The sequence below is a fragment of the Anser anser genome (assembly GCF_964211835.1).
Source record: "Anser anser genome assembly, chromosome: 29".
Lineage (NCBI taxonomy): Eukaryota > Metazoa > Chordata > Aves > Anseriformes > Anatidae > Anser > Anser anser.
Genome location: NC_139750.1, coordinates 2,287,264 through 2,297,287, shown reverse-complemented (window position 1 = coordinate 2,297,287; position 10,024 = coordinate 2,287,264). Strand labels below are relative to the sequence as shown.

At 49.4% G+C, this 10,024-nt stretch overlaps 1 protein-coding gene across 1 annotated transcript; it reads left to right on the top strand.

The window, feature by feature from the left end:
- Window positions 1–276: 276 nt before the first annotated feature.
- LOC310887882 (olfactory receptor 14C36-like) lies at window positions 277–1,717 on the top strand. Its single transcript, XM_083814058.1, has one exon. It carries the CDS (start codon window positions 493–495, stop codon window positions 1,408–1,410), a length of 918 nt encoding a protein of 305 aa, XP_083670184.1. The 5' UTR covers window positions 277–492; the 3' UTR covers window positions 1,411–1,717.
- Window positions 1,718–10,024: the final 8,307 nt, after the last annotated feature.

Here is a 10,024-nt window from a genome sequence, read left to right as displayed (position 1 = left end):
TTTCACTTTCCTGCCCTGAATAGCAGTCAGGGGAATGCTAATGGAGTTGTCAGGTTGTGTCAGTCACTGAGGCTGTTAGACCATTACACTCAAACGCTCTTTACTCTACGCTGTTTAGCCTGCATACAACACCAACAACACCTTCGTTTTTTCCTGAAGGTTTGTTGGGTGTCCTGCTCAGCACCCAAAATAGGCAGATGCCTCTGGCCAGTGGGCACCTGAGATCTATCCCCAGTGGTATTTAGCAGCTGGTCTAGGGCAGTACTGATTCTGGATGAGCCCAGAAAAGATCTCTCTGGTTCCTATGTACCCTTAGGAAGTAAAACGGGAAACTCGAGGCAAAAGAACATCTTCCTCAAAGGGAAGTAGGAGTCTGTCTTGCTGAGGAGGTTTCGATAAAACAGAATACATATTGGTTTAGCTCAGAGATGTCTCTCTAACTTTTCCCTGTCTTTCCCACCATGGACAGCCAACTATGCCCTGAGGCAGCAAATGTCCAACAGCAGCTTCCCCACAGAGTTCCTCCTCCTGCCATTCGCAGACACACGCGAGCTGCAGCTCCTGCACTTCGGGCTCTTCCTGGGCATCTACCTGGCTGCCCTCCTGGGCAACAGCCTCATCCTCACAGCCGTTGCCTGCGACCACCGCCTCCACACCCCCATGTACTTCTTCCTCCTCAACCTCGCCCTCCTCGACCTGGGCACTATTACCACCACTGTCCCCAAAGCCATGGCCAATTCCCTCTGGGACACCAGGACCATCTCCTATGCAGGTTGCACTACCCAGGTCTTCTTCTTTGTTATGTTTGTAGCAGCAGAGTTTTATATTCTCACCGTCATGGCTTATGACCGCTACGTTGCCATCTGCAAACCCCTGCACTATGGGACAATCATGGCCAGCAGAACTTGTGTCAACATGGCAGCAGCTGTCTGGGGCAGTACTTTTCTCTATGCTGTGCTGCACACTGCCAATACCTTTTCCCTCCCCCTCTGCCAAGGCAATGCCCTGGACCAGTTCTTCTGTGAAATTCCCCAGATCCTCAAGCTCTCCTGCTCCGATGCCTACCTCAGAGAAGCTGGGCTTCTTGTGGTTAGTGCTGTTTTAGCATCTGGCTGTTTTGTTTTCCTTGTGGTGTCCTACGTGCAGATCTTCAGGGCCGTGCTGAGGATCCCCTCACAGCGTGGACGGCACAAAGCCTTTTCCACATGCCTCCCTCACCTGGCCGTGGTCTCGCTGTTCATCATCACTGACATATTTGCCTACCTGAAGCCTCCCTCCATGTCCTCCTCATCCCTGAATATTTTGTTGGCAGTTCTGTACTCGGTGGTACCTCCATCAGTGAACCCCCTCATCTACAGCATGAGGAATCAGGAGCTAAAAGATTCAGTGTGGAAATTGATGACTGGATGATTTTCAGAACAAATAAATTGCGTATTATCTTCTGCATATTAATCATAATGTAACTCATTATAAGTCCAGATTTTGTTATTATTTTATTTTATTTTATTTTATTTTATTTTATTTTATTTTTGGGGTGTGTGTGTATTTCTTCTTTATTTTCTTCCAGTAGTGTTTTCTCCAAAGTATGTTTTTTCTTCATCCCCTTCTATTTAAAAGTTTTTCTGTTTTGTTTGACTCAGAAGCTTGGTGTAAATGAAGAAGCAGGCTCTCTTTGTATTTAAATATAAGAAAGACGCCTGCAGTGACTTGCTTGCCTGAGATTCTTCCTCAGAGACCTGTGGTAGAGCTGCAGGGGCTCTTGGCTGTATACAGAGGTGGAGGGAAAAAGAATCCTGGCACAGCAGCAATGCCAGGGAGCCCCAGGGCTTGGTATTTCCCAAACTGCTCTCCATGTCAGCTCCCACGCTCTCCTTCAGAGTCCTTGTGTTGCTGTGAGGACTGATTGCTCTTGTCGCTTGCTCACCATGCTGCTGTGTGGCAGTCCTGTGTCCACAGGCAGGGACAGGCCAGGGGCACTTCTCTAGCACAGCTGGCTCTGTACCAGCATCTCCAGCATAAAAGGGGATCTGCTGAGGGCAGTGCCTGAAGGCACAGCTCTTCTCCCAGAGCTGCTCTCATGGGTATTTCAAATGGATGGACTCAAAGGAGGCTCCTTGCTTTGCTTGTTTCTCTGTGGGCTCATGGGGATGAGATTAGAGTCCCAGGATCAGGATTTAGTCAGGGAGGGTTGATTCTGGAATTGCCTGCTGTTGCCCTGCACCCATGGATATCGTGACTTCACCAGCCTGTGTCCACAGCATGCAACTGGGCTGATGGCAGGCGGGCTTCTTTCTGGAAGGAAGCAGGAGCTGTCAGGAGAGGCCAGGGGATTGGCAGGGACAGTGTGTGTCAGAGAGTCAGCAGGGCATGGAGCCCACCCACAGTGCACGAGCATGTCCAAGGTGGAGCAACCCAGAGATAAAGTACTAAATCTGGCTGGGAACAGGCAAAGGAGAGCTCTACAGCTCCAAGGAAAGCACAAGGCATCGGGAAAACAGTCTTCTGAATTAGTTATTACACCTCTGATGAAATTTCATAAACTGTCTCGAGTGAATCAGCCCAAAACATCTCCTGACATTGGAAATAAGTTTGACTCAGTGAGCCTTGTGTGTCCCTTCCACAAGGAGCAGGTGCAGAGGTGAGGTAATTTGCAGATGGCAGCAGCAGAGACACTGCCACTGACCTTCACTTCTCCATTTGCTGCTTTGGGGCCATCCCAGCCTGGGCTGCTCTGCTGGGCTGGGCTGGGTTGGGGAGAGGACAGGGAGGTGTGGAGAGCTGGGGAGGACATGGGCTGGGCTGGCTTCCTGGGAGAGGCTGGGGGGAACCACAGAGCAGTCTGGGCTGAGCTCTTGTTCACTGGATATGGATATGACCAATGCTAGTCATCATGACTTTCACAGCAACTCCTTCTCTGCAGAGTTCTCAACATTTTCCTAAAATTTGTATTCAGTTTTTAATTCACTTTTCCACAGAGCAGTGGCCATTTCCTTCAGGATGCCCTGGAGTTGATAAAGGCTGCATGGGGAACATGAGTCTGGACATGTGGGAGACCTTCTTAAGCATGAGCTGGTTGGCAGGCAGAGTACCTGAGGGATTGTCCAGGGCATCCCTTGCACCCACTGCTCCTGGACGGGGCTGGGAAGAGGACTCCCGAGCACAACAGCTCCTTGTAGCCCTGTGGATGCTGGCTGTGAGGTCACTTCTGTCCCAACACCCGGCTGGCCAACAGCAGGGAGGCAGAGCATCTGAGGTCATAAAGGCCATCAGAAAGCTGCCCCCAACAGGCTGACACATTAGGGGAGGCCAGGGGGAAGCTGGGTGAATAACGGCGAGAGATTTGGGACAGAGAAGAGGGGCTTTGCTAAGAGAAAGAAAAGATTAGGAGGAGGTCAGAGAGGTTCAGGTAAGGCTGCTGCTTCTGCAACACTCACTGGGAAAATATTCATGTTATGTCCTGCTAATATTTCTAACCAATAACCTTAAAACCTACAGCTACTCTAAATACTATCCCTCAGCCTGGAAGGATTCCATTGCTCTAATCCCCATCCTCAAATCCTACCTTGAAGTCAAACCCCAGACATGTTACCTGTAACCGTTAGTCTTAACTCTCACTAATCCCTAGCCTTTAATCACTAGCATTAGATTGCCAGCCTTAACACCAGCCCTCACCCAGTAATACACCATAAAAACAAATAAACAAACAAAAAATCTAACCAAAAATCTAGCCCTTACACTAAACACTGACTGGCCACCCAAAGCAGAACACGAAAGCCTCCCTCTAAGACTCTGTCTGATCTGTAAACATGGAATGCAAAAAGAACTCCTAATCCTCAAATCCCTCGTTCCTGCACTCTTATCACAAAACTGAAGTGGCTTGACCCCATGAGGCTGAGAAGGGCTTGAGAGGTCCTGCGGCCGTCACTTGGTCTTGGAGGAGGCAGGTGAGGTGACATGGATCTGGTCAGGTCACAGGACTCAAGGAGGTGATGGGTGGGGATGCTCTGCTGAGGTCAGCTGTGCCTCAGGATCTCAGGAGGCAGCAGGAGGCCCATGGCTCTACAGGTGGGTGTCAGGGCACTTCTGCCTGAGGGCCTGATAGGCCCCCTTCAGGCACATGGCTGGTGTATGCGTGTGTCATTTTAGTAGTGCAGAAGGAACTGATAACGCTCTGACATGAAGATGGCATGATTATTTATTTTGAGGTCATTTCTGCTCTACTACCAAATAGAGGTTGCAGAACGCTCTCTCCTGCCCATCAGAGAAGCTGAAAGGCCATCAGGAGATGCATGGCCTTGTAGGATGAAAACAATTAAAAAAAAACAAACAAACCTGCTTTTATCTGGTGGGTATTGGGCGTCAAGGAGGCTGCCCGATAGGTACGTTCCTATAAGGTGTTGATTGTGCATAAGAAACTTTGAATCCAGTAGGAAAGATGTGGTTTTGGTGGGGACTGTGAGGTAACTTCTGCCTCTGGAGCTGATAGGCCAGCAGCAGGAGCATGGCTGGGCAAGGCACTGGGAGGTCCCATCTTTCCAAAGTGTCTGCCAGGTCAACCCTCACCTCCTGGCTGGCAGATGGGCTTTTCTCCCATGATGTGAGGCAGATGTGAGATGGCTCACATCTCCCAGCATCTCTCACAGGCCAGCAGAAGGCACCTGGCTGGCATGGTGCTTGTGTGATGCCTTCTGCCCAAGTACCTGAACGGCCCACGCAGTAACAGCCTTGGCTGTGGGTTGTCAAGTGTCTTGTGCCTGAGTACATGACTGGGGAATAGCAGGCGTGTGGCTTAGTTGTGTCTTTCTGAAGAGCTGAAAGGCCAGCAGGAAGGCCGCATGGCTTGGAAGATCATGGTGAAGTTCTTTCTGTCTAGTCAGATGACAGGAAACAAGAAGGATGATTTAGCGTGCTTCTGTGAAGGATAGTTTGAAAGATGATGGAGCTTTTCTTGTTAGTTGGAAACAGCATGTGAGAGAAACACTAGGGATGGTAGAGATATCAATGAAGCTATGGAAATGCCAAGCTTAGAGCAAGGTAGGAAAGCAAGATGGATGTTTGCAGCCTGCAGGGATACAGGGACAGGTGTGGGACAGCATAGGACAGCCAGCGGTGGAGATGGACAAGGGCACTGGCAAGGAGAGAGTTAGCCAAGAAAACAAAGGTCTTGTCCCTTTGGCTACGGCAGCTCTCTGCCACCAAGGCCAGTGAGGAGACATTGTACTGTAACAAGACAGTACAACTGGGGCCTCATCTCCTCTTTGCACCTCGTGACGGAGGCCAGATATCAAACCATTGTCTTTCACTTGGCACTGCATACCCCACATCCCACTGCCTGCAGAAGAGCCCAGAGCCCCATATGAGGACAGGAGCTCTCTGCCCAGGCCTGGCAGCAGGACTTCACCTTTCTGCTATATGAAACAAACACAAGATTTTCTTAGCCTCAGAACCACCTGCACAGGGCCTTGGCCTACCTGTAATCGTGGCCTCCAATTACCTGCTCTAGCGAGTCCATGGGGCTTTGTCAGTAATACCCTCAGTGGGACCAATCAGTGCTTTGAAGAACTTTGGACTTTGGCTTCTGACTTGGGTTTTCTGAGAGATTTCATCAGTCTGCTCTCAGGAGCTGAAGGTGATAAAATTGTCACCAACTACACCTTGGGGCTTATTAAGACACAGAAAGCCCTAAGAGTCTCTCAAGGAGGTCTGGACAGGTAGAAGTTTGACGCTGTACAGACAACCTTGCTCCTCACTTCCCAACCTCACACCATTTCTCTCATTGATCCCCTAGGACTTGCATCATTTCTCCTGACACCAGACTTTTCCAAACTTGTCCTGTCACTCTGGGCCATGATTAAAAAAATAATAATAATAAATAAATAAATACAAACCCTGTCATTCTCATAAGCTCCCTTGAAATACTGAAAGGAATCAATAAGTCTGTCTGAAGCCTTCTCTTCTCCAGGTTGAACAACTGCATCACTCACAGCCTTTTTTTGTAGGAGAGCTATTTCTTCCCTCTGATCATTGCCCTCCACTGTAGCCACTCTAAAAGGTCTATGTCTTTCTTGCACGGCGGGCCCCAGAACAGGATGCAGCAAGGCAGGTGGGGTCTCACAAGAGCAGAGTTGAGGGGGGATCACCTGCCTCGACCTGCTGTTCCCTCTTCTTTTCATGCAGCCCATGATATGTTTGGTTTTCTGGGCTTCAAGCGCACCCTGCCAGCTCACGTCCAAGTGTTCAAACACCAATACACCCATGTACTTCTCAGCACGGCTGTTCTCAATCCATTCATCCCCCAAACCATAATGATACTTTTTATTTCCCTGACCCAGGTGCAGCACCTTGCACTTCTCCTTGTTGAACTTCAGGAGGTTGACACAGGCCCACCTCTCCAATCTTTCCAGGTTCTTCTGAATGACATCCCCTCCCACTGGCATACCAACTGCACCACTCAGCTTGGTGTCATCAGCAAGCTAGCTTAGGGCGTACTTACACTTACTCTCCACTTTGTTAATGAAGATATTAATGTATAGGTCTCAACACAGACACTCCTTACTGATTTCTACTTGGACCATAAGCTGTTGACTGCAACTTGTTGGATGTTTCTATCTTTTGTCCAAATAACAGTAAATCCTTCAAAACCACGTTCCTCAGGGAAGTGGTAGGAATGTCGCAGGAAACCACGTCAAAGGCTTTACAGAAGTCCAGGTAGATGACATTAGTAGCTCTTCCCTTGTGTGATGAGGAATATCAAAGAACAGAACATGACAAATGAAATCCTTTATGTGTATAAAAACAACAACAAAATTATAGCTATAAAAGTTTATTAAAAAGTTTGTAGTTATATATATATTGCATGCTATCATGTCAAGGCCTCTAAAGAATATATATAACAAATTTCTCTATATTTCTAGTATATTGAAGAGTATCATATACCCTTGGTGTAACATATCAAACAACATTCTCACATTGAAGGAATAAATTGGCACCATGAATGAGTACCTTAATCAAAGCAATTAAGTGAAATAAAATCTCCAGGGGTGATTAAATAAAGCTTTTAATCCTTTTTGTACCCTAGGTTTCTGAGGCTTCCTTACAAAGATTCTGGTTTGCTCAGTGCCAGCTGCCTACATCCTTCCTCAACACAGGAGAAGAGAATTGAAACACAGGGCTGCTTTAGTTCACCAGGGATCACAATTATAGGACTGTCTGCATCCCAAATTCCAGCAAACACAACCTATGCAGATCTTCGCTGCATGAAATCTTTGACTGATGGGGATACTTCTCTGAAGGTTTCTGGAGAGTCAAATTTTTCTGAAGGCACTAGCTCATCAACTGATATGTTCTCCAGATGAGACAGCCTTGTGGGAGGCAAGAAGAGGAAAGGAACTTCTGTCCATCCTCACTCACCACGGACGTGGCCCAGGTGCAACATTGCAGTGGGTTTACGTGGCAAGGTTTTGGTAGCAGGGGGCCATAGGGGTGGCTTCTGTGAGAAGGATCTAGAAGCCGCCCCATGTTAGGTAAGGGCCCCACTGCTGACCAGAGCTGAGCCAATAACTGATGTTGTTTTGCGCCTCTGTGAGAGCATATTTAAGACAGCGAAAAAAAAAAATGCTGTGCCACACAGCAGCTGGGAGAGTGAGAGGAGTGAGGAACAGCCTTGCAGTCGCCAAGGTCAGTGAAGAAGGAGGGGGAGAGGTGCTCCAGGCGCCGGAGCAGAAGTCCCCTGAGGCCTGTGGTGAGGACCACGGTGAAGCAGGCTGTCCCCCTGCAGTCCATGGACTACCACGGTGGAGCAGGGTTCCACCCTGCAGCCCGTGGAGGAGACCACGGTAGAGCAGGTGGACCTGCACTGAAGGAGGCTGAGGCCTGTGGAAGACCCCTGCCAGAGCAGATTCCGGGCCGGACCTGCTGCCCGTGGAGAGGAGCCCACGCAGGAGCAGGTGACCTGGCAGGAGCTGCTGACCGTGGGGGATCCAGGTTGGAGCAATTTGCTCCTGAGTGATGGACCCCGTGGTACGGACTCATACCTGGAGCAGTTCTTGAAGAGCTGCTGCCTGTGGGAAGCCCACGCCGGATCAGTTCAGCAAGGACTGCATCCCGTGGAAGGGACCCCGCAGCACAGGGGACGAGAGTGACCGAGAAGGAGCAGTGGAGAAGAAGCGCTATAGACTGACCATAACCCCCATTCCCCCGTTCCCCTTCGCTGCTCGGGGGGAGGAGGTGGAAGAAGGTGGATGGGGGGGAAGGTGCTTTTGGTTTCTTTCCTTTGTTTCTCACTTCTCTAGCTTGTTAGTAATAGGCAATAAATCTTACTATCTCCCTATGCTGAGTCTGTTTTGCCCGTCACAATAATTACTGCGTGATCTCCCTGTCCTTATCTCAACCCTTGAGCCCTTTTCATCGTATTTGCTCCCCATTCCTCTTTGAGGAGGGGGAGTGAGTGCGCGGTTGTGGTGGAGCTCGGCCGCTCACCCGAGTAAAACCACCACAAACGTGTACAATCAAGTTGCCAAAGTACTGAGCTGATGCAGCCCACTGTACAGGGGGGTCCTTGGCAAAACAATGATGTGGGAAGGGTGAACTCCGGCTGGAGGAGAAATACGATGTGGATGACAGTCTGTGAATAAAAATGGATGGGTTAACCTGGATATTGGTTTCTGGGGCTATTTCCGATACTTCTGGGTATCTGAAACCTCTGCATGGATCAGAAGAGCATGACATAGTCCTTCAAGGTGGCTGTCCTCCATTGGCAGTGGCTACAGGAGGTAGAAAAGACATGAACTGGGACAGCTGCTATGCACTGCCTTGCAGGGTAAAGACAAAAGAGTGCTCCTCTTCCTTGAACATCACCACCGGGATGAGGAGTCCATGTATCAGGCTTGGACATAGACCCCTTGCACCTATGTTTCAGTGTGAGGCTCCTAAGGTAGACCGGGATGCATATCTCTTGTCCTCAGCAGCACAAGCACAAACAGCTGTGTCCACTGTGTTGCCCTCTTCTGCATTTCCAGCTAGGGCAGAGGCAGAAGAAATGCTTCTCCTGCAGTGGAAGTCCAACATGCGGGAGGAGTCATGGACACTTGCTGCCCTTGGCTACCAGAAGAGGCCCCTGTGCACCTCCCATGCTGGAAGGAGGAATCGTGTCTGGAAGGACATGCGGATTTCTCTGCTCCCCTCAGCCTCCAACAAGACAGGCCCCACTGTCTCAAATGAGCTGAAGCTTTCTACGTCCCAGCTCCAGCTGTGCTCCTCTGGCAGCATCTCAAGATTTTACCCAGTATACTTGGTCTGGCTGGACCCGGCTCATTTGGAGTTCATTTGGATAGATTTCATTTACTCTGAAGTACCCAGTGCTATGCTGGACCTCATTCTCAGCAGCAATGAGAAGCTGGTGGGGAATGTGAAGCTGAAGGGCAGCCTTGGCTGCAGTGACCATGAACTGGTGGAGTCCAGCATCTCTCAGGCAGGTCAGAGGGCACAGAATAAGCTCCCAACCCTGGACAGATTATGGCCTCTTCATTGATCTGTTTTGTGGAGTATCATGGGACAAAGCCCTGGAGAGAAAAGGGGTCCGGGAATGCTGGCTATTCTTCAAGGATCACCTCCTCCAAGCTCAGGAGTGATGCATCCCAGCAAAGAGGAAGTCAGGCAAAAATGACAGGTGATCTGCATGGATGATCAAGGAGAAGCTGGCCAAACTCAAACACAAAAAAGAAGGTGTAGTGGGTTTACATGGCAAGGTTGTTTTTTTTTTAGTGGGGGGCTTCAGGAGGGGCTTCTGTGAGGAGAAGCCAGAAGCTGTCCCACGTTAGATAAGGGGCTTGCCACTGTCCAGAGCCAAGACAATAAGTGATGTTGTTTGCTCCTTTCTGAGGTCATGCTTAAGAAAGGGAAAAACAAACAAACAAACAAACAAAAACAAAACAAACAAACAAACAAACAAAAAACCTGCTGCTCAACAGCAGCTGGGAGAGAGAGGAGTGAGAAAGAGCCTTGCAGAGGCCAAGGTCAGCAAAGA